This window comes from Theropithecus gelada, chromosome 8 (genome assembly GCF_003255815.1).
Source record: "Theropithecus gelada isolate Dixy chromosome 8, Tgel_1.0, whole genome shotgun sequence".
Taxonomy (NCBI): domain Eukaryota; kingdom Metazoa; phylum Chordata; class Mammalia; order Primates; family Cercopithecidae; genus Theropithecus; species Theropithecus gelada.
In genome coordinates this window covers 69174568-69200337 of record NC_037676.1, presented here as the reverse complement: position 1 = coordinate 69200337, position 25770 = coordinate 69174568, and the positions used below count along the sequence as shown (strand labels likewise).

Sequence of the window (25770 nt, the reverse complement as noted above, 5' to 3'; positions counted from 1 at the left end):
ACTTATGCAAATTTCTGCAGCCTGCTTGAATTTATCTACAGAAAATGAGTTTTTGCCTTTTTACTGCATAATCAGGCTGCAAATTTTCCAGACTTCAATGTTCTGCTTCCCATAAGTTCCAATTTCTGATTATGTCTCTCAAGTTCAAAGTTCCACAGATCTCTAGGGCAGAAGCAAAATGGCACCAGTCTCTCTCTTTGTAGAGCACAGCAAGGGTCACCTTTATTCCAGTTCTGAGCAAGTTCCTAATCTCCACCTGAGACCACCTCAGCCTGGACTTCATTGTCCATATCACTATCAGCATTTTGGTCAAAGACATTCAACAAGTCTCTAGGAAGTTCCAACTTTCCCACATCCTCCTATCTGCTTCTGAGTCCTCCAAACTGTTCCAACCTCTGCCTGTTGTCCAGTTCCAAAGTCACATCACATTTTTGGGTATCTTTATAGCGGTACCCCACTCTGCAGTACCAATTTACTGTATTAGTCTATTTTCATACTGCTATAAAGAACTGTCTAAGACTGTGTAATTTATAAAGGAAAGAGGTTTAATTAGCTCACAGTTCAGCATGGCTGGGCAGGCCTCAAGAAACTTGCAATCATGGCAGAAGGTGACAGGGAAGCAAGGCACCTTCTTTCAAGGCAGCAGGAAGGAGAACTGCCAAGTGAAGGGGGAAGAGCCCTTATAAAACCATCAGATTTGTGAGAACTCACTCACTATCATGAGAACAGCATAGGGGAAACCACCCCCCTGATTCAGTTACCTTCACCTGGTCTCTCCTTTGACATTTGGGGATTATGGGGATTTCAATTCAAGATGAGATTTGGATGGGGATGCAAAGCCTAACTGTATCAGTCATGAAGTTAAAATATTCAGCCATATGGCTGGGCGTGGTAGCTCACACCTGTAATCTCAGCACTTTGGGAGGCCAAGGAAGGCGGATCACTTGAGGTCTTGACAGTTTGAGACCAGCCTGGCTAACATGGCAAAACCCCATCTATACTAAAAATACAAAAATTAGCTGGGCCTGGTGGTGCATGCTTGTAATTTCAGCTACTCAGGAGGCTGAGGCAGGATAATCACTTGAACCCAGGAGATGGTGGTTGCAGTGAGCCAAGATTGTGCCACTGCACTCCAGCCTGGGTGATGGAGTGGGACTGTCTCAAAAATAAATAAAGAAATAAATAAATACATATATACATACATACATACATACATAGATACTCAGTCATATTCTATCATAGGAGTCAATATAATAATACTATAATTCTTCAATTCAAAGACATATACTTTCATCTTATTACTGTACTCCAGTTGTATCTTAACAATTGATGGCATGGCATGGTAAAATTGGCAGAATTTTTTCTTTACTTCACATAGAATAATGTGTCTTAGATTTAATGAAATGTGGTCTTAAACATAGAATAGGAAAAGCATGTAAAGATAAAGCAAATTGATAATCTTCAACAAACCTGACAAAAAACAAGAAAGGGGGAAAGGATTCCCTATTTAGCAAATGGTACTGGGAAAACTGGCTAGCCATATGCAGAAAACAGAAACAAGATCCCTTCCTTATATCTTTTTTTTTTTTTTTGGATAAAGTTCAATGTATTAATTTTTTTTATATACTTTAAGTTCTAGGGTACATGTGCACAATGTGCAGGTTTGTTACATATGTATACATAAGCCATGTTGGTGTGCTGCACACATTAACTCATCATTTACATTAGGTATATCTCCTAATGCTATCTCTCCCCGCTCCCCCCACCCCACAACAGGCCCTAGCATGTGATGTTCCCCTTCCTGTGTCAAAGTGTTCTCATTGTTCAATTCCCACCTGTGAGTGAGAACATGCAGTGTTTGCTTTTCTGTTCTTACGATAGTTTGCTGAGAATGATGGTTTCCAGCTGCATCCATGTCCCTACAAAGGACATGAACTAATCCTTTTTTATGGCTGCATAGTATTCCATGGTGTGTATATGCCACATTTGCTTAATCCAGTCTGTCGTTGATGGACATCTGGGTTGGTTCCAAGTCTTTGCTATTGTGAATAGTGCTGCCATAAACATACGCGTGCATGTGTCTTTATAGCAGCATGATTTATAATCCTTTGGGTATATACCCAGTAATGGGATGGCTGGGTCAAATGGTATTTCTAGTTCTAGATCCTTAAGGAATCGCCACACTGTCTTCCACAATGGTTGAACTAGTTTACAGTCCCACCAACAGTGTAAAAGTATTCCTATTTCTCCACATCCTCTCCAGGACCTGTTGTTTACTGACTTTTTTATGATCGCCATTCTAACTGGTGTGAGATGGTATCTCACTGTGGTTTTGCTTGGCATTTCTCTGATGGCGAGTGATGATGAGCATTTTTTCATGTGTCTGTTGGCTGCATAAATGTCTTCTTTTGAGAAGAAAAGAATATGAACATGTGTCTGTTCCTATTCTTTGCCCACTTTTTGATGGGGTTGTTTGTTTTTTTCTCGTAAATTTGTTTGAGTTCTTTGTAGGTTCTGGATATTAGCCTTTTGTCAGATGAGTAGATTGTAAAAATTTTCTCCCATTCTGTAGGTTGCCTGTTCACTCTGACGGTAGTTTCTTTTGATGTGCAGAAGCTCTTTAGTTTAATTAGATCCCATTCGTCAATTTTGGCTTTTGTAAGTCAAAAGAACAAAGCTGGAGGCATCACGCGACCTGACTTCAAACTATACTACAAGGCTACAGTAACCAAAACAGCATGGTACTGGTACCAAAACAGAGATATAGACCAATGGAACAGAATGGAGCCCTCAGAAGTAATACCACACATCTACAACCATCTGATCTTTTCTCTTTTTTTTTGAGATGGAGTCTCGCTCTGTCACCCAGCCTGGAGTGCAATGGCGTGATCTTGGCTCACTGCAAGCTCTGCCTCCCAGGCTCATGCCATTCTCCTGCCTCAGCCTCCTGGGTAGCTGGAACTACAGGCGCCTGCCACCACGCCTGGCTAATTTTTTGTACTTTTAGTAGAGACGGGGTTTCACCGTGTTAACCAGGATGGTCTCGATCTCCTGACTTCGTGATCCACCCACCTCAGCCTCCCAAAGTGCTGGGATTACAGGTGTGAGGCACTGCACCCAGCCATCATCTGATCTTTGACAAACCTGACAAAAACAAGAGATAGGGAAAGGATTTCCTATTTAATAAATGGTGCTGGGAAAACTGGCTAGCCATATGTAGAAAGCTGAAACTGGATCCCTTCCTTACACCTTATACAAAAATTAATTCAGGGTGGATTAGAAACTTAAATGTTAGACCTAAAACCATAAAAACCCTAGAAGAAAACCTAGGCAATACCATTCAGGACATAGACATGGGCAAGGACTGCATGTCTAAAACACCTTCCTTACATCTTATACAAAAATTAACTCAAAATGGATTAAAGGCTTAAATGTAAAACCTAAAACCATAAAAACCCTAGAAGAAAACCTAGGCAATACCATTTAGAACATAGGCATGGGCAAAGACTTCATGACTAAAACACCAAAAGCGATTGCAACAAAAACCAAAATTGACAAATGGGATCTAATTAAGCTAAAGAGCTTCTGCACAGCAAAAGAAACTACCGTCAGAGTGAACAGGCAACCTACAGAATGGGAGAAAATTTTTGCAATCTATCCATCTGACAAAGGTCTAATATCCAGAATCTACAAGGAACTTAAACAAATTTACAAGAAAAAAAAAACCATCAAGAAGTGGGCAAAAGATATGAACAGACCCTTCTCAAAAGAAGACATTTATGCAGCCAACAAACATATGAAAAAAGCTCATCATCACTAGTCATTAGAGAAATGCAAATCAAAACCACAGTGAGATACCATCTCACAAAAGTTAGAATGGTGATCATTAAAAATCCAGGGAACAACAGATGCTGGTGAGGCTGTGGAGAAATAGGAATGCTTTTACACTGTTGGTGGGGGTGTAAATTAGTTCAACCATTGTGAAAGTGTGGCAATTCCTCAAGGATCTAGAACCAGAAATACCATTTGACCCAGCAATCCCATTACTGGGTATATACCCAAAGGATTTTAAATCATTCTACTATAAAGACACATGCACACGTATGTTTATTGCAGCACTAAATATTTACAATAGCAAAGACTTGGAAACAACCCAAATGCCCATCAATGATAGACTGGATTAAGAAAATGTGGCACATATACACCATGGAATACTATGTAGCCATAAAAAATGAGTGCATGTCCTTTGCAGGGACATGGATGAAGCTGGAAACCATCATTCTCAGCCAACTAACACAGGAACATAAAACCAAACACGACATGTTCTCATTCATAAGTGGGAGTTGAACAATGACAACACATGGACACAGGGAGGGGAACATCACACACTGAGGCCTGTTGGAGGTCTGGGGGGAAAGGGGAAGGAAAGCATTAGGATAAATACCATGTGGGGCTTAAAACCTAAATGATGGGTTGATAGGTGCAGCAAACCACTATGACACATGTATACCTATGTAACAAACCTGCATGTTCTGCACATGTAACCCAGAACTTAAAGAGAAAAAAAATAGGTGGGGCGCGGTGGTTCATGCCTGTAATCTCAGCACTTTGGGAGGCCAAGGCAGGCAGATCACCTGAGATCAGGAATTCGAGACCAGCCTGGCCAACATGGAGAAACCCCGTCTCTATTAAAAATACAAAATTAGCTGGGTGTGGTGGCGCATGCCTGTAATCCTAGCTACTCGAGAGGCTGAGGCAGGAGACTTGCTTGAACCCGGGAGGCAGAGGTTGTGGTGAGCCGAGATCATGCGATTGCACTCCAGCCTGGGCAACAAGAGTGAAACTCCATCTCAAAAAATAATAATAATAAATGATAATAATAATTTTAAAAAGAAATGCTAGTGAAAAAAGATAAAGCAAATTGAAATGAAAAAATGTATATATCCTTCCTAAATACTATTTAGTATTGGTTGGGAAACAGTGTTATTCTCTTTTGGTAAATAAAACTAATTCAGGATGATAATTAACCTCTTTTAGGGGCCATAAATCTCTATTTCATAAAAATTAGTGCTGTATGGTCCTAGGAAACAATGTATAAGGCACACACATATGTACATTTGTATATGATTTAGGGATTTACAAGTCCCTATACCAAGCATCTATGGATCCTAGGTTAAGAATGCTTGACATTTATAGAACAAAGACAATTATAGAACAATTTATAGAACTTTAGATAATATAGAACAAAGTTCTAATATTCGAATGAATCTCTGCAAACGGGTATTACAATATAAATGTAATTTAAAGCAAATGTAATCACCAACACGTACACACAGAAAAGCTAGTGTTAATACATTCTTTAAGTCCCAGGGCTGGAACCAAGGTTTGGTTTGAAGAATGGTATCGCTAATCAAAATTAATGTCTCATCTAATTCAACCAAGAACTTTGGGAGAATAACTCTCCTTACCCTTACCTTAAAAACCTCTTTTGCGTGTTTATTAGCAAAAGCATAATAAGCGCCATTCATTTCAAAAAATTAAATGCTATAGACATAGTATTAAAACTAGAAATTCGGTGAAGGTGTTGATACAAGATAATCAGATTTTCTTTTCTTTTTTTTTTTTTTGACATGGGGTCTCGCTCTGTCGCCCAGACTGGAGTGCAGTGGCACAATCTCAGCTTACTGCAACCTCCACCTCCCAGGTTCAAACGATTCTCCTGCCTCAGCCTCCCAAGTAGCTGGGACTATAGGCACCTGCCACCACACCCGGCTAATTTTTGTGCTTTATTAGTAGAGATGGGTTTTCACCATATTAGGCAGGCTGGTCTCCATCTCCTGACCTTGTGATCCACCTGTCTCGGCCTCCCAAGGTGCTGGGATTACAGGTGTGAGCCACTGCACCCAGCTGATGATCAGATTTTCTTTTGCTATCTTGCCTAACTCTGCTGTGGGGGATTGTTTGAAATCTAAATGTTGCAAGTTATTTTAAAAGGAAGATAAATTAAAATCATTTTATGTGTTGTATTAAGTACTTTTTCCCCCAGAATTCTTTAAGCAATGCAAAAGTTCAAATATGAAAACAATCATGCATAATAAGGAATTTAATATTAGATGATGATACTACCCGGAAACAGTTAATAAATGCCCAAATTAAAACAGGCCTTACCTGGTAGTGATTTGTTATTCTTTAAAATAATATTTTAAAAATATATGTAACATTTTAATTTAACCAGTTAAGAATATTTAAGGTTAAATATAGTTATTTGTAGTAATCATCAATAATTGAATCCATTACCATATTTCAATGTGAGGGATGTTTCAAATAGTAAGGCTGCAATCAGCACATCTTCTTTAAGCACTTTATTCCTTAAGTTCAGTCGTGCATGGGCTTCAGATAGGAAAACGCTAAAAAAGAAAATAGTTGCCAATCAAAATATGTTGATATTATAAAAATAATATATATTTTGGCAGGAACAAACCAAGACATATGTGAACCTTAGCCACACCTAAAGCATATTCTTACTTTAAAAAATTTTTTAGTTTCTTTTTAGTTTCTTTTCTTTAATTTTTTTTTCCTACCAACTTAAATAGACTGTTCCAGAACAAGCCAGTATCCTATTGGTTTCCATCCTGGCTTTTATTTATCATTCCACACTCCCCTCCTGAAGTTTTGTTCAGATAAATACACAGTTGGGAAAATTAATCTAACTAAATATCTTTTACAGACAAATCCTTGACTTTTTCTTTTAATCCTTCATTTATCTAAAATCCTCATAGATTTCCAAGATTTTTGTTGGCAATTTCAGCATTGGAAGGGATCTTCGAATTCAAAGTTCAAACTTTCATCAGAAAACTAAATTTCCTCTACAACATCCTGGGCTATTGGTTTACCAGTATCTTTTGGACCTCTCCTAGCATTCATGGCTTCATGAGGCAATCCGTTCCTTTATTTTTAATTTTTTAACCAACTTCCATTACTGAAAGATCTCTTTTAAGCAAATGTGATGTATCTGAATGATTGCTGAACTTGGGAATCAGAAAACCTAGGCTGAGTCTCTAGAATTTACTAGCTGTATGACTTTGTATAAATCATTTAATGTATGAGATTTTTTGAAACTCAGCTATAAAAGGGAGATAAGTAAAGGCATTTGAAAGTTTTGCAACTAACTATAACCATAACTAACTATAACCAAGATTCTATCAATCTAAGCTAAAATTAGTTTCACTGCAATTTCTACCCACAGGTCTCTTGTTCTGTCTGCTGAGACCTCTTAATATGATGCTCTTCAGATATGCAAAGATAACTTTTCGATTGCTCCGTGTTTTCTCTCCTTCAAGTTAAATATTTCTAGTTCCTTTACTATGCTATGAGACATAACTTTCAGCTCCTCACCATGATGGCTACTCTCCTCATGACCTGATTTGGTTAATACTCCTTTTCAGTACAGTACAACAGCAGTTTTGACCATCACAGTAGGGATGAGGCGTAACTAGCATTTTGTTGCTCTTGATATATATTCTATTAATATGACCCCAACTCTCAGTATTATTAATAGCCATATTACATTATTTACTCTTATTAAACATAAAAATAATGAAATATCAAATCCTTTTCATATTAAGCCATATTACCATTTTCTCATCAATTCACACTTATACTACAGAGTCTGGGCATCTAACAGAGGGCTTTACATTTATCCTATTAACTTTCTTCTTGTTAGATTAAGATCACAATTCAAGTTTGTGAAGTTCTCTCCAATATTGCTCATTTATAAATGTAATTATCATGTCTCTGATGTCCTCATCCAAGATCCTTCTAAAAATGTTGACCGGGACAGAATATGTATAGAGCCTTTAGAAAGTATTGTTCAGCTCCACTTCTCTAGAAAAGCAAAGATGCTTGTAATTAGGTACCTGTCTATAGAAATGGGAGAAAAACTCAAGGTTTATGACTCTTCTAGCTAGGGTTCATTTACTCTGCTGTTTCACAAACCACCCTTAGTATTTATTTCTACAATGTGAAAAAGTAGAATTACATTAAAATTAACTACTTTATTTTTGAATAAATAGCTGCATCACAGCTTCACTGTGTTGTAATGTGGCTGTACCATAGTTTAAACAGTCCCCTATTGAGAGACCATTTCTTTATTTGATATAGTATTAAAGTGTAATCTCAAAATAATTGTGAAGTAGAACCAGGAGTAAAATAATTCATTAAATAAATAAATAAATATATTGTTAAAACTGCAACATAAAATAAGACAGATGAAGAACTGGCAGAAAATGTCAAGTATAAATCTGTAAGATTTAGATATATTTAGTTAATTTCCCCAACTGTATATTTATCTTCATAGAGCTGAAAAAATGCTAAAGATAAGCCAAGTAGAAGTCAACTCTTTGATAAATGTTTCAAAATGGAAAACAGAATTGCATTACATAATGCTATTTCCTGAATTAAAATTTAAAATACTCAGATCAAATTATACTGTTTGCTTTTTTTTTTTTTTTTTGAGACAGTGTGTCACTCTTGTTGCCCAGGTGCAATGGCGCAACCATGTCTCACTGCAACCTCTGTCTCCCAGGTACAAGCGATTCTCCTGTCTCAGCCTCCCAAGTAGCTCAGATTACAGGCATGTGCCACCACACCTGGCTCATTATTTTGTATTTAGTAGAGATGGGGTTTCATCATGTTAGTCAGGCTGGTCGTGAACTCCTGACCTCAGGTGATCCACCCCCTTTGGCCTCTCAAAGTACTGGGATAATAGGCGTGCACCACCGCGCCCGGCTTTAAAAGTTCTATTTTCTCATAATGTTCTTTTCTCTATAGTAAAAATATGTTTTGTATTTGAACTCACATAGTCTCCGTTTACATATGAAAAAATATATATATTTTTTGAGACAGTGTCTTGTTCTGTCGCCAGGCTGGAGTGCAGTGATGCAATCTTGGCCCACAGCAACCTCGGCCTCCCGGGTTCAAGTGATTCTCCTGCCTCAGCCTCACGAGTAGCTGGGACTATAGGCATGCGCCACAACCCCAAGCTAATTTTTTTTGTATTTTTTTGGTAGAGACGGGGTTTCACAGTGTTGGCCAGGCTAGGCTCAAAATCCTGACCTCAGGTGATCCGCCTGCCTTGGCATCCCAAAGTGCTGGGATTACAGGCGTGAGCCACTAGGCAAGGTTTTGTCTTTTTTTGTTTTTTGTTTTTTAATTGAGAAGGGGTCTCACTCTGTCACCCAGGCTGGAGTAAAGTGGCACATCTAGGCACTCTGCAACTTCCGCTTCATGGGCTCAAGCAATCCTCCCACCTCAGCTTCCTGAGTAGCTGGGACTACAGGCACCTGTCACCAGGCCTAGCTAGTTTTTTGTATTTTGGGTAGAGACAGGATTTCACCATGTTGCCCAGGCTGCTCTGTTTTTTGTTTTTGTTTTTGTTTTTGTTTTTTTTAAATAGAGATGAGGTCTCACTATGTTGCCCAGGCTGGTCTCGAATTCTTGAGCTCAAATGATCCTCCCACCTCAGCCTCCCAAAGTGCTAGGATTACAGGTGTGGCCCGCTGCACCCAGCCCCAAGGCTGGTCTTGAACTGAGCTCAAGCCACCTGCCTGCCTCAGCCTCCTAAAGTGCTGGGATTATAGGCATGAGCCACTGTGCCTGGCCAACACCCACATTTTTTTTTTTTTTTTTTTTTTGAGATGGCATCTCGCTCTGTTGCCCAGGCTGGAGTGCAGTGGTGTGATCTCAGCTCACTGCAACCTCTGCCTCCCAGGTTCAAGCAATTCTCCTGTCTAGCCTCCCGAGTAGCTGGGACTACATACGCGCTCCACCACGCCTGGCTAATTTTCTGTATTTTAGTAGAGACGGGGTTTTACTGTGTTGCCCAGGCTGGTCTTGAACTCCTGACCTCAGGCAATCTGCCCTCTCGGCCTCCCAAAGTGCTGGGATTATAGGTGTAAGCCACCATGCCCAGCCAACAGTCACATTTTTAAAAACAAGGATTTGCATTTGAAATCAGTGCACTTTCCTCAGACATATCTCATATGTGGCATCCAATAAAAATTAGTTTAGTAAAAAAATTATTAGAGATTAAAATGATGTAACATGATATAACAAAAGGAATTGTGAAGCCTTTAGTCCTTTTGGAACAAGGCCATTTACAAACCAACCAACTAGCAGTCAAGCAGAGAAACAATTGAAATAGGTAAATTAGCAATTTAATTAAACACATCATTTGTAACTCAATGCTGATTCTAAAATCTTGAATTGAATACCTACAGATATTTTAATGCAGATGCCGACAGTTTTGATCCACATATAGAGTCTGTTCTGATTCTGCGACTTGCTAGATAATAGCCATGAGTCATTCTTTCTGCTTCCAAGCTGAATTCTACATTCAAATTCTTTGCAAAAGCCAGTAGCTAAAAAGTGTGAAAAATCCAAGATAATCAAGCTTTATTATGGAATCAATATAACAGAAATCAAAAGTATACTGGCACTTTATTTTTACATGTTTGCATATTTTATTACATAAAAAAAAGTAAATGTCTGGGGCTATTCTGAAGTCACTGAACACTTTAAATATCACAGTGTTATACTTGTAAAGGATATTAAAGTTTACCCAGAATAATCTCCTCCCTCTCAGTGCAAAAATGTTCTCTGCAATATATTTGAATGACTGTACAATGTCTTTGCTCCCAGTGAAAGGCTCACCTCCCTCAGAAGCTAATTTTCCTTTGAATAGCTTTAATCACCTGATAGTTTTTTCCTCATAACTTTCTCTCATTGGCCTAGAGCTACTTGCCCTCCTTACTTCCCTTCCTTCCTTTTAAAGAGCACTTAACATTTGGTATGAGGGGAAACATTATGTTAACTGCTTTGAAGGTGGGCTTTGGTGATTGAATAAGATTTGGGTAGAGAATAATTCTGCAACACAATGATTATCACTGTTTTTTCTGAGTTTTGAGCTTTTTTTTTTTATTTCAGAGTCAGTGATTCCTAGTTCCCAAAGTCCTTCTCTGTGACATAATTTCCAAATTTTTTACTATCCTAGTTATTTTCTACTTTTTCAATTCAGATAACTACAGGAAAAATTAACTATAATAAGGTTGCTGTTTTTTTCTGACACTATCTACACCTGGAGAAAGGTTGCTATTAACTATAAAATTTATATTTTATTATTTTATTTATTTATTTATTTTGAGACGGAGTTTCACTCTCGTTGCCCAAACTGGAGTGCAATGGCACGATCTCGGCTCACTGCAACCTCAGCCTCCTGGGTTCAAGCGATTCTCCAGTCTCAGCCTCCCAAGTAGCTGGGATTATAGGCACGCACCACCACACCCAGCTAATTTTTTGTATTTTTAGTAGAGATGGGGTTTCACCATGTTCACCAGGCTGGTCTCAAACTCCTGACCTCAGGTGATCTACCCACCTGGGCCTCCCAAAGTGCTGGGATTACAGGCGTGAGCCACCACGTCTGGCCTATTTTGTTTATTTATTTTTGAGATGGAGGCTTGTTCTGTCGCCAAGGCTGGAGTGCAGTGGCATGATCTCAGCTCACTACAACCTCTGCCTCCTGGTTCAAGTGATTCTCCTGCCTCAGCCTCTTGAGTAGCTGAGACTACAGGTGTGCGCCACCATGCCCAGCTAATTGGTTTTTTTTTTTTTGTTTTTTTTTTTTGTATTTTTAGTAGAGACAGAGTTTCACCATATTGGCCAGGCTGGTCTCGAACTCCTGAGCTCAGGTGATCTGCCCGCCTCGGCCTCNCACCATGCCCAGCTAATTGGTTTTTTTTTTTTGTTTTTTTTTTTTTTGTATTTTTAGTAGAGACAGAGTTTCACCATATTGGCCAGGCTGGTCTCGAACTCCTGAGCTCAGGTGATCTGCCCGCCTCGGCCTCCCAGATTGCTGGGATTACAGGCGTGAGCCATCGTGCCCGGCCTAAAATTTATATTTTAAATTTAACCTTTAGAAAAGCATAGAGATGGCTGGGCGTGGTGGCTCACACCTGTAATTCCAGCACTTTGGGAGGCCGAGGTGGGTGGATCACGAGGTCAGGAGATCGAGACAATCCTGGCCAACGTGGTGAAACCCCGTCTCTACTAAAAATACAAAAAAATTAGCCAGGTGTGGTGGCAGGCGCCTGTAGTCCCAGCTACTCATGAGGCTGAGGCAGGAGAATCACTTGAACCCAGCAGGTGCAGTTGCAGTGAGCCAAGATTGCGCCACTGCACTCCAGCCTGGTGACAGAGCAAGAAAAGAAAAAAGAAAAGCAAAGCATAGAGACATGTTCCTAGACTGGACATGTCCTGGATTGGATATATATCCTGGCTTCTTTATTTTCTTTATTCTCCACAACTCTCTCCAGGCTTTCAGAACTGGATATACTATTAATAGTATCAATAACCCTCTCTAAGTTCTCTCTAAGATGGCACGATCATGAGCCACCAATATCCTCCTTCATGAAAGGACTTGTTGCCCAGCTACTGAGATTCTGTCAGCCCCTTCGGGGATTGCCTCAGGACAGTCCACATCACATGAATGATTGAGGTAGAAGTTGGGGAGGACTTTATAAAGTCCTCAGGTATTGACAGAAAAGCCCTCTCAAATACACATTGGCACACTAAACTCCATCTCAGTCTGTTCTGGAGAGCTCAGACTGCAACAAATTCCATCCACTTTGATTTGTGTAATAGATTTATCTTCCAGAGAAATCATTTTTACTATTTTACTTTTTACTATTTTACAGTTCACTCTACAACTGTTCTCTATAGTCTGACAAACCAACTATAAAATCTTTTGCCTGTGCAAGACTTACTGTAAATATGCCAAAATCCTATGACTCCAAAATACAATTTTTGCTCCAGTCAAGCTGGTCTTATCGTTTTCCATGTATACTAATTTCTACTTTTATGTCTTTACTCCTACTGTTAATTCTACTTAGAACACCCATCCTTTGTGCATCTAAATTTTACCCTTTCTTACAGCCAGCTGATGTCCAGCCTCCTCCATGAAGTTTTCCCAGCTTCTGCATTCTATACTGATATCTTCCTTTCTGAATTCCTAAAATACCTCAGAGTCAGCACCACTTAACTTAGCACTTAAGTTGTTCCTTAACTATTTTATGTATCTTTTTTTTTTGAGACGGAGTTTTGCTCTTGTCGCCCAGGCTGAAGTGCAGAGCAGTGGCGCAATCTCGGCTCACCTCAACCTCTGCCTTCCGGGTTCAAGCTGTTCTCCTGTCTCATCCTCCGGAGTAGCTGGGATTACAGGCATGTGCCACCATGCCTGGCTAATTTTGTACTTTTAGTAGAGATGGGGTTTCTCCCTGTTGGTCAGGCTGGTCTCGAACTCCCTACCTCAGGTTTCTGCCCTCCTCCTCGACCTCCCAAAGTGCTGGGATTACAGGCTTGAGCCACCTTGCCTGGCCTGTATCTTGTTTTTAATTTTAATTAAATGATAAACTAAAGGGAAAATTTATATATCTGTGAGAATATAAAAGAATGGAAATAGGCTCATATTTGTGAAGTGTCCAGTTAATACCTGAATAATTAATAAATCTAGATTGTTTTGGCTTGTTTCTCAGGTAAAAAAATGGGCAACATTTTTCAGGGTCATTAGCCTGTCCATATTTAGTACCCTAATTCCTACAGACTACTTTTTTCCTATATAATAAAACCAAAACCAAAACCTTATTATATTATAAATATTATTCTTTTTTCTATTCTAATCTATGTGAATAAACAATGTTCATAATTCATGCTTAAGTCGATTTTGCCTTTCAACCTTTTACTCATGCAGTATGCTTACAAGGAAGATAGATACGAAAAAAATTTTTAATGACTCATAGACCTCCACTTTCTGATATCCCCTGCTTTTTATCTATCATACCCAGACAAGTGAACTCTACTTGGACAGATTTTTGAGTAGTTAAAAAGGTTTCAGTTGTAAATATGTGAGCACCTTTAATAGCTATGAGAATTATTACTAAATTTACATCACCTACTTTCAGGTTCTCTGAATATGTCACATATGTTTTGATAATGTCAGGGTAATTAATTAAAATGGGTTAGTGAATCATGCTATATATCCCCTAAAGTCAGGACTCGAAGGTAGTCATCTGAGGACAATCCCTTTGAATAGACAGTAAAATGTAAATAACTGTATATCTATATAGCCTATTATAATTTTCCATAGAAAAATTCTATGTTGGTTTTCTTTCATTGAGACTCTGTCAGCTGTGCTGATTTGGACAATGGTACAAAAATAAACTGAAAATTTTAATATTCATTACCTAACACAGTTGTTTCTTTAATTATAGCCCTAAATAATTCTAAATAATTTCTCTATTTTTTCTTTTTTTCTTTTTTTTTTTTTTTGAGACAGAGTCTCGCTCTGTCACCCGGGCTGGAGTGCAGTGGCCGGATCTCAGCTCACTGCAAGCTCCGCCTCCCGGGTTTATGCCATTCTCCTGCCTCAGCCTCCCGAGTAGCTGGGACTACAGGCGCCCGCCACCTTGCCCGGCTAGTTTTTTGTATTTTTTAGTAGAGACGGGGTTTCACCGTGTTAGCCAGATGGTCTCGATCTCCTGACCTCGTGATCCGCCCGCCTCGGCCTCCCAAAGTGCTGGGATTACAGGCTTGAGCCACCGCGCCCGGCCTTTTTTTTTTTTTTTGAGACAGGGTCTTACTCTATCACCCAGGCAGGAGTGCAGTGGTGCGATCTCGGCTCACTGGAACCTCCACCTCCTGGGTTCAACCAATTCTACCTCAGCCTCCCGAGTAGCTGGGGTTACAGGAGCCACCATCACGCCCAGCTAATTTCTGTATTTTTTGGTAGAGATAGGGTTTTCACTGTGTTGGCCAGGCTGGTCTCGAACTCCTGGCCTCAAGCGATCTGCCCGCCTTGGCCTCTCAAAATGCTGGGATTATAGGCATGAGCCACCACACCAGCCTAACTCTAAGTAACTTCTATGCAATGTCCTTAAAATGTTTAAAAGCTGGAACCAAGTTGGAATAAAATAATTCTAAATAAAGAAAATCCAGCACTCAAAAGGACTTCTATATAATTTGAGAAACATTAGCACAGGCATTCTGGGTAACCGTTTTATCTATCTTTACCTTTTCAAAATCTTCAGTTGTGAACTGTCTAGAAGCCGCATAAAGCAGCCCTTCAGGATTAATGGCTTTCTTCAAAGTATGTTGCACAGTAGAAAGAAATGGGTGGCAGGGAGATGACTCATTGCAGTTAATCAATAAACCAAATGCCTCCACAAGGTTAGCTGGAATCAAACTGCAATCCTACATCAAACCAAAAAGTAACAGGCAAACATTAAACTTTGTAATTTTCACAATTTGGAAAGAATTAATTACAAAGTAATTGTTATATGTTGTTATTATTAGTTATTTATCATATTAATTACAATTTAAGGTAATTTTTTAATAATCTGGGAACTTTTTGGTGATTGATTTTTTAAAGCCTCTTTACTGAGTATTTTTGTATACATTATTCATTAAAGCCTCTCCAGCTACCTATTCAAATAGTAATTTCCAGTGAGCAGATATCTGGCTCACTACATGGCTAAAAAACATTACAATTTGTAAACAACTGAGTCATCAGGTAGTTCTGGTACTCAATAAAGTATAGAAACAGGTTAATAACAAAAATATTGAGATGTATTAAATTTGTGACTTAATTCCTTGAACAACATTCTAACAATAAAATATACATATACCTTACCATCTGACCAATTAGAGTGTTGATTTTCTGTGCATTTCTCCTTGAAGATGAATCCATATCAACAAAAGACCAAAAACTGCACTGAACTGGAAAAGTCATCTGTTGATCAGTATCCTCCCCAAACTTCTTTCCTGGGATGTACACTGTGATGTTTCTGCTCTCCAGAACTAAGTCAGAAGATATTATCCATTTGTTATGTAAGTTAATTTTGGTCTAAATGTCTACAAATTAATAACATATTATTATATAGAATTATACTGTGCAGACTTTGGATAGTGAAAGAAAGTAAATTTGATTGTTTTGCAAGACAATGCTCTAAGTTCTGCCATAAAAAATACATATTTGAAGCCTTATGTGTCCCATGACTTGATGAGAACCAGGAGTCCAAAGCACATAGCTGGAATTGTGGCGGGGCACCTGAGTGGACTAGGCAGGGGGCTAAGAGATTGGTCATATAATACAGATTTACAAGAGAGGCTAAAATTAAATCATGTTCTTTTATGTGGGGAAAATGATAGAAAGCAGGCCATCCATGTGGGAGTGAAAGAGGAAAAGACAGAGATAATATGAACTACAATGACTGGGGGAAAATACATCTCAAATTCAACATGTTCAAAACCAAATTCATTGTCCCTCCACCTCCCACTTAAAACCCAAACAAAAAATATGGAGCATTTTGGGAGGCTGACATGGGGGTATTGCTTGAGCCCAGGAGTTTGAAACCAGCCTGGGCAACGTGGCAAGACTCCGTTACTACAAAAAATTAGCCAAGCATTGTGGCATGTTACTGTGGTCCCAGCTACTTGGGAGGCTGAGGTGAGAAAACTGCTTGAGCCCAGGACTTCAAGGGTGCAGTGAGGTATGATGACACCACTGCACTCCACCCAGGGCAACAGAGTAAGACCCTGTTTCAAAAAAAAAAAAAAAGAAAGAAAGAAAGAAGAAGGAAGAAGGAGAATAAGAAGAAAGAGGCCAGGGCCATCACAGAGGACCACGTATCATTTGATTCCATTTATAGTCAGCCATCTATATATAAAGGTCTGTCTGCATCTGTAGATTCAACCAACGGCTGATGAAAAATATTCAATAAATAAATAAAACAATAACAACAATAAAAAACAACACAGTATAATAATTTGAAAAGCATTTACATTGTATTGACTATTATAAGTAATCTAGAGATGATTTAAAGTATATGGGAGGATGTGCATAGATTATATGCAAATACTCTGCCATTTTATATAAGGGACCTGAGCATCTGTGGATTTTGGTATCTGCAGAGGCCCTGGAACCAATCCCTGGAGAATACTGAGGGAAGACTGCCTATGCAATGTTCAGAATAGGCAAATACACAGAAACAGAAAGCAAATAGTGGTTGCCAGGGACTGTGTGGGAGTAGGTGACGGGAGGCAGGGACTGGGGGTTGACTGCTAATGGGTATGGGGCTTCCTTTTGGGGTGATGAAAATATTCTGAAGTTAGTGGTAATAGTAGCACAACTCTGTGAATATAGTAAAAAGCACTTTATTGTATACTTTCAGTGGTGAATTGTATGATGTGTGAATCTCAATAAAACTGTTACAAAAAATGTAATAGTAGTATTGCCATTCTAAATAAAGAAAAATTAAAATTTTATATTGCCATAAATTTTACCTTTTATCTTTATATTGTACAATACTTTTATCTTTATATTGTATAATGCAAATATATGGGCATTTATCTTATAAGTGGAACCGATAGTACTTTGCACATGCATATGTATTTTGTTTTTACCAGAACAGTGGAAATACTGCACAAAACAATTTTTATTTTACTTCTTGATATGCGTACATTTCACCAACACTCTCTACCTTCAGCTTACTGATAAGTGAGGAGTGACTGAAAAGACAAAGCTATGGATTTGCCCTCTTTCCCTTTCCTCCTGTGTCATCATTTTCAGTGTAAGTGGTTGGCAAATACAGGGAACCAACCAAGTAAGAAAGAGGATGATAGGGCTACTTGGTAATGTGTGTTTCTTGAAAGGCCATTGCCTTCTTTCTGCATTAGAAGCACACTAGTTCAAATGAAAAGCATGGCCACTTGGGGTTATTAGCACTCCCTCTTACTCAGTTGAAAATGTGTTGATATGGAACTATAGGCACTGGCTTATAGTGCACCTATGACACATGGGAGTCCAGCAACAATCAAAGAAAGTACAAATTGAGTGTGTTATGAAAGCTGCATAGTGATCACAAATGCTGTATGAAATGGGGCAGGAAGGCACAGTAAAAACAGGCATCCATGTGTCTCCTCTACTCACAGTCAAGTGCCATTATCTCATTGGACTTCCTTATAATACAAAGATAAAATTATTAAAAATTTGAAGATGATGACAGCAGAGTTTTAAACCATATTCCAAGCTCTTGTGGGGAGAGGACATACTAGCAGGGCCAGCTTCATGAGTGCGGAACAAGTGCAGTTGTACTGAGGCCCTCCTCTGTACCAGCCAGATGTTCCACCATCCTTTGATGAGAAAAACTCCTTTTCCCACTGACTAACTTTGGTGCTGTAGTCAAAAATCAATTGACTATAAAATGTGGGTCTATTTCTATAGTCTCTGATATGGTTTGGCTGTGTCCCCACCCAAATCTCACCATGAATGCCCATGTATTGTGGGAGGGGCCTGGTGGGAGGTAACTGAATCATGGGGGCAGGTCTTTCCTGCACTGTTCTCGTGATAGTGAATAAGTCTCACAAGATCTGATAGTTTTAAAAAGGGGAGTTTCCCTGCACAATCTCTCTTCTCTTGTCTGCCACCATGTGAGACGTGCCTTTCACCCTCCACCATGATTGTGAGGCCTCCTCAGCCATGTGGAACTGTAAGTCCAATAAACCTCTTTATTTTGTAAATTGTCCAATCTCAGGTATATCTTTATAAGCAACATGAAAACAGACTAATACACCCTCATTTTGTTTTTATTGTTTTTTTTTATTGTTTTTTGTGTTTTTTTTGTAGAGATGGGGTCTCAGTGTGTTGCCCAGGATGGTCTGGAACTCCTGGCCTCCAGCAATCCTCTTGCCTCAGCCTCCCAAAGTGCTGGGATTCCAGGTGTGAGCCACTGAGCACAGCTAATTTCTGTATTCTCTTATAAAGTGAAGCAATATGCTGTGTGCCCTGAGCACACTTGTACATTCATGCTGGTATGCCAAGAAGGCAAGGCTCTGACTGCTCTTTGCCCAGTCCATGGCTGTCCATATCCTTGCTAGTTATAAATCTGGCCCAACCAGCATTACTCTAATACAGAACCAAACAACAACATTATAAGGAAAAAACTCTACAGATCAATATCTCTCATGAACATAGATTTAAAAAATCCTCAACAAAAATAGTAGCATATCAAATCCAACAATGTAGAAAAAGAATTATACAGCATGACCAAGTAAGCTTTATCCCAGGTATGCAAGGCCGGTTCGATATTCAAAAATCAATTAATGTAATCCATCATATCAACAGGCTAAATGAGAAAAATCATATGATTGATGATGGCAGGAGGCAGACAGGTTCCTGGGCAGAGAGGGGCAGGTCCCTGGTGGAACCCAATCTTCAGGCAAGAGACAGCTTGAAGCCTGAAAACCAGGCTGCCAGTTCTGGGTGGAGTCCACCACCTGGAGTGAGAATGTCCTTAATGCCTTTCAGCCAATCAGATGATGTTTTTCTGGGCCCACCCATGGACCAATCAGCATGTACTTCCTCCATTCTTAGCCCATAAAAACCCCAGAGTCAGCCAGACTCAGACACAGGTTGGGACTACCTGCCTGTGGGTAGGAGCTACCCACTTCGGGTCTCCTGTCCACTGAAAGCTGTTCTGCCATGCAATAAAACTCTTCTCCACCTTGCTCACTCTCCAGTTGTCCACATAAGCTAATTCTTCCTGGACATGGGACAAGAACTTGGGACCTGTTGAATGGCAGGTGCAAAAAGGGCTATGACACTCTCCTGGCAGGCTTGTTGAGTGGCAGGCAGGAACAAAAAGGGCTGTAACACTTTCCTAGTCAGCTTGCTGAGCTATGAGTGGTGACACATTCTTGTTTGTTGGACTGCGGGACTGAAGATCAATGACCCTTCTGGAGGCCCAGACCTCAGGATTTCCTGAGTCAGAGCTGTAACACTATAATCCTCCTGCCTTCTGTCGGCCTTGGGCAGCTGTCCCATGACAGAAAGTGGCAATGTGCTGGGCCAGCCCAGGAGCCATGGGCTGGAGTGAGGCAGTGGACTGAAAGAGCTGTTAACATGTGCCCCCCATCCACTGAGCTGTGGGCAACAGGAACGAGAGACCTGTAGCATGCTTCCCTGCAACCCCTTGGGGCTCCACTGTTGCTGGTGTCTCCAAGTTTTTGGGTGCCACCCTGTTCCCCTCATCCAGACACCAGGGCCCTCAGTAGAAGCCACTTGCAGTATGCCTATTCCAGCTACAGCCACGCATGAAGCCAGCACCTGTGCCAGCACCTGGAGCTGCCTGCCCTGCCACAGCAGCCGGCATGCCTGGCTATGTGCAGTGGCTGGACCCTGTGCTTGCTCACTCACACACCCCCTTGCTGTTCCACTCCTGGCTTGCCCTCAGCAGGCATGGGATCTGGACTGGTAGTGTAAGCCAAGTGCAGCCTGCTGGGCCGAGTGAGCAGAACATGCCCAGCAGGCAGGAGTGAAACTCAAGCAGAGGTGCTGCTGGACATAGAGGTTTCTGGCTTGAGAAGCAGCACCCGAAGGATCCTGTGACATGATCATATTAACAGATGCAGCAAAGCATTTGACAAAATCCAATATCCATTTATGATTTAAAAAAAAAACCCTCAGAAAATTAGGAATAGAGAAGAACTTCCACTGATAAAGAATGTCTACAAAAAATGTACAGCTAACATCATACTTCATGGTGAGAAACTTGAAGCTTTCCCACTCAGATCAGGAACAAGGCGAGGATGTCCTTTCTCTTAACACCACTTTTCAACTTTATACTGGAAGTGGTAGCTAATGCTATAAGACAAGAAGAGGAAATAAATCTGGTCCATTACAAGCTCATGTGTTAGCACACTGAGAGCAAAGGCTAAAACTGTGCATTTGCACATTAAATTTCTGTTTTTGCTTATAAAACCAAAATGAGAAATGGCATCTAACATAATTTCTCAAACCCTCAAACATCTGCAATACTATCTTAACTGTTAAGTATCTCAACATGGATGAGAGTATAAGTTAAACAGGTGAAAATTAATTTTACAAATATTGTTTACCTGATTGAAGCTGTTCAAGTTTATCTTTTTTGTGTGAGGCCAAGTCTCCTATAAAGCAGATACCACCTTTAGCTAGCAAAGCACTGCCAGCCTGAATGCTAACTGCTCCAGTTCCATACTTATTCCTGGATAGAGTGGGAAAAATTTCAGTAGAGACTAGATGACGTATGCCACGGGGAACAAGGTTTATGCTAAAATTCAGAAGCCTAGGGGAAAAAAAATAAACTTTTCATTACTATTACTTAATTTTCAAAAGTCACAATGTGTTACATTAAATTTAATTTTATTCTATGTTTACTGAGCACCTGTGATACACCAGCTATTGTGCTAGGGATAAAAATATATATGACTAACATGGTGAAATCCCATCTGTACTGAAAATACAAAAATTAGCCAGACGTGCTAGTGCATGCCTGTAGTCCTACTACAGGAGGATGAGCTACTCAGGAGGCTGAGACACAAGAATCATTTGAATCCGGAAGGCAGAGCTTGCAATGAGCCAAGATCGTGCACTCCAGCCTGGGTGACACAGTGAGATTCTGTCTCAAAAAACAAAACAAAATTATATACAAGACTTGGACCTTAACTTGGAAAGCTCACAGTCTAAAAAGAGAGATATAAAAAACTAAAACACAATGTGATAAGTACTAAAAAAAGGTCTTCATCCTGGTGACAGAGCAAGACTCCATCTAAAAAAAAAGAAAAAAAAAGTATTTAGAACATCCATGGTGGCCAGGTGTAGTGGCTTACAACTGTAATCCCAATACTTTGGAGGCTGAGGCAGGCGGATCACTTGAGGTCAGGAGTTCGAGACCAGCCTGGCCAACATGGCAAAATCCCGTCTCTACTAAAAACACAAAAATTAGCTGGGCCTGTAATTACATACCTGTAATCCCAGCTACTGGGAGGCTGAGGCAGGAGAATTGCTTCAACCTGGGAGGTGGACATTTCAATGAGCCGAGATCACTTCACTGCACTCTGGCCTGGGAGACGGAGCAAGACTGTCTCAAAAACAACAACAACAAAAGAACATCCATGGGAGTATTATTTCTTCTTGGAAGGGAATCAGAGAAAGTTATAGAGAGATGACATTTGAATTAGGCCTTCTTTTTATGGATTGCTTTCTTTTGCCTATTCAGAATTTTTGCATTAGGCTTTCTAGCGTCCCATCAAAACTATCACTCTGCTGTTTCTGTATCATGGCAATTGTGGGGTTTTTTGTTTGTTTGTTTTTGTTTTGTTTTGTTTTGAGTCTCTCTGAGGCACCAAGGCTGGAGTGCAGTGGCATGATTTCAGCTCACCGCAACCTCTGCCTGTCACTAGGCTGGAGTGCAATGGAACAATCTTAGCTTCCAACCTCCACCTCCCAGGCTTAAACGATTCTCCTTCCTCAGCCTCCCAAGTAGCTGGGACCACAGGCACAAGTCACCGTGCCAGCTCAAATTTTTTTTTTTTTTGTAGAGATGGGTTTCACCATGTTGCCCAGGCTGGCCTTGAACTCCTGAGCTCAAATGATCCTCCTGCCTTGGCCTCCCAAAAAGCGCTGGGATTACAGACAGAGCCACTGTGTCCAGCCAAATTTTTTTTTTTTCTTTTAAGAGACAGAGTCTCACTCTGTCATACAAGCTGGAATGCAATGATACAGTCATAGCACACACAGCCTCAAACTCCTGGACTCATGTAAGCCTGCCTGCTCAGTCTCCCAAGTAGCTGGAACTACAGGCATGAGGCGCCTGTCTGTCTCATGGCAATTCTTGATATGTCATTTTGGTTTCTAACTTCTTTGCTAATTGCCTCAGTCTCTTCATATTCCAAATTTAAATTCTGAAAAGGAATATGATTACCTCAGCCTAGCTTTCAAATCCTTGCCACAGAAATTATAGCTTCCTAGTGCAATCAACTATGATGAGTAGACATAGACGTGCGACACAAAAGGGGGTGATACAAACGTAGGCATAGACATGCAACGCAAAAGAGGGTGAGATGTGGATAGGTAGATGGTATAAAGTATGTCTAGCGCATGTACCATTTTAAGGAATTTGGATGTTTGAAGATATATAAAATGAGATAGTGATATTTAGAAAGAAACCTTTGCAAGCCTATAAGGAGTGGTTCTCAACCACAGCCTGCACTAACCTTACCTGGAGAGATTTAACAAATTCCAATGCCAAGTGCCACCCCAAACCACTTAAATTAGAAACTCTGGGGGTGAGACACAGTGATAAATATTTTTTAAAAATTCTCTCAGGTGATTCTAATAGGCAGCTAGGCTGAGCACTTAGTGATATGGAACAATGAGCCTCAAATTTGGCTACACATTGGAACTGGCTAAGGAACTTCTAAAACTATTGATACACAGAAAGTCACAGAATACAAAGTCAAAATACAAAAATCAATTGTATTTCTATATATTCATAGTAAACAATTGAAAATGAAGTTAAGAAAACACTACCATTTTAGTAGCATCAAAAATATCAAATATTTTTAGAACCAATTTAACAAAATATTTGCATGACCTTTATAAAAACATCACCGAGAGAAATTAAAGAAGATCTAAATAAATAGAGAGATATGCCACATTCATGGATTGGAAGACTCAATATTATTAAGATGTTAATTCTCCCTGAAATTGATCTATAAGTTTAATACAGTTCCAATCAAAATACTCAAAAGCTTCTTTTTGGTTGGTATTAACATACTGATTTGGCTGGGCACAGTGACCCACATCTGCAATCCCAGCACTTTGGGAGGCCAAGGCAGGAGGATTGCTTGAGCCTGAGAGTGCAAGACCAGTCTAGGCAATATGGCAAGAGCTCATCTCTACAAAAAACTAAAAAGTTAACCAGATGTGGTGGTGCATGCCTCTGTTCCCAGCTACTCAGCAGGCTGAGGTGGGAGGATCACTTGAACCCAAGAGTTTGAGGCTGCAATGAGTCATGACTGTGCCACTGCACTCAAACTTGGGCAACAGACTGTGACCCTGTCTCAAAAACTAAAAATAAACTGATTCTAAAATTTATTTTAAAATGCAAAGGATCTAAAATTGTTTTAATATTTAAAATGAAGGATAAAGTTGCATTACCTGATTTCAAGACTGAACATAAAGCTACAACAATCAAGAGAGTGTAGTATTGGTATAAGTATAGAACAACAGATCAAAGTATTACAAAAGAGAGTTCAAAAAGATTTACATCCAGTTCAATTTTATACCCAGATTCTGCCTAGTTCAATTGAATTTGAACAATGGTATCAAAACAATTTAATGGGGAAAGGAAAATCTTTTCAACAATTAGTGTGGAAAAATTGGATAAATGCATAGGACAGACATTAACTTTAACTCATACCTCCTACCAATCTCTGGGAGATTAAGGCAGGAGGATTGCTTGAGCCTGAAAGTTTGAGACCAGCCTAGCAAGACTTATCTCTACATAAATAAATAGTAAACTAAAACTATAATGCTTCTAGAAGAAAACATTTAAAAACTTCATGATCTTGGGATAGACAAAGATTTCTTCTTTTTTTTTTTTTTGAGACAGGGTCTCGCTGTGTTACCCAGGCTGGAGTGCAGTGGCACAATCTCTGCTCACTGTAACCTCTGCCTCCTGGGTTCAAATGATTCTCCTGCCTCAGCCTCCCCAGTAGATGAGATTACAGGTGCGCACCACTACGCCCCACTAATTTTTTTTTTTTTTTTTTTTTTTTTAGTGGAGACAGGGTTTCACCATGTTGGCCAGCTGGCCTCGAACTCCTGACCTCAGGTGATCCGCCCACCTCAGCCTCCCAAAGTGCTGGGATTATAAACATGAGCCACCGCGCCCAGCCAGACAAGGATTTCTTAAACAGAAGTCAGAAAACGCTAAGCATAAAAGTAAATAATAAATTGAATTTCATCAAAACTAGAAAGTCTGCTCATCAAAGATACCTTTAGACAATTTTTAAAAAGCTTTATACCTGGAGAAAAATTTTATAATACATATATTTGGCAAAGGACATGCATCCAGAACAACTAAACTAAAAAATGAACAAACACTTTATAAAAACAGACACTTCATAAAAAGAGATATACGATTGGCCAATAAGCACATGAAAAAGAGTTCAAATCAATAGTCATCTTGGAAACGCAAATTAGAACAATGACATATCATTTCATTTCCACTAGTATGGCTAAAATGAAAAGGGCTCACAACACCAAATGTTGGTGAAGATGGAAACAAGAGGAACTCTTTACATTGTTGGCAGGAATGTAAAATGGTACAACCACTTTGGAAAACTGGCAATTTCTTTTCTTTTCCTTCCTTCCTTCCTTCCTTCCTTCCTTCCTTCCTTCCTTCCTTCCTTCCTTCCTTCCTTCCTTCCTTCCTTCCTTCCGTCCTTCCTTCCTTCCTCCCTCCCTTCCTTCCTTTCTTTTTCTTTCTCTCTTTCTTTTCTTTCTCTCGTTCTCTCGTTCTCTCTCTCTCTTTCTCTCTCTCTTTTCTTTCTCTCTCTCTTTCTCTCTTTCTTTCTTTCTGAGTCTTGCTCTGTTGCCCAAGCTGGAGTGCAGTGGCACTGTCTCGACTCACTGCAACCTCCACCTCCTGGGTTCAAACAGTTTTCATGTCTCAACTTCCCAAGGGTAGCCGGTTCTACAGGTACATGCCACCATACCCAAATAATTTTTGTATTTTTAGTAGAGATGGGGTTTCCCCACATTGGCGAGGTTGGTTTCAAATTCCTGACCTCAGGTGATCTGCCTGCCTCAGCCTCCCAAAGTGCAGGGATTACAGGCAT

The 25770-nt window shown here is 39.9% G+C and overlaps 1 protein-coding gene across 2 annotated transcripts in view; it reads right to left on the bottom strand.

Annotated features, from left to right (window-relative positions):
- MCMDC2 (minichromosome maintenance domain containing 2) overlaps positions 1–25770 on the bottom strand; it is a 52455-nt gene that overhangs the window by 10720 nt on the left and 15965 nt on the right. Inside the window, exons 10-14 of one of the 2 annotated variants that reach the window (XM_025394570.1) lie at positions 21004–21209; positions 15740–15906; positions 15121–15300; positions 10276–10418; positions 6298–6407 (exon numbers count right to left, since the gene is read on the bottom strand). In XM_025394570.1, coding sequence (XP_025250355.1) covers positions 6298–6407; positions 10276–10418; positions 15121–15300; positions 15740–15906; positions 21004–21209 — 806 coding nt within the window. Of the gene's footprint in view, positions 1–6273; positions 6408–10275; positions 10419–15120; positions 15301–15739; positions 15907–21003; positions 21210–25770 lie in introns of those variants that run through there. The other variant, XM_025394571.1, reaches the window with a different exon arrangement.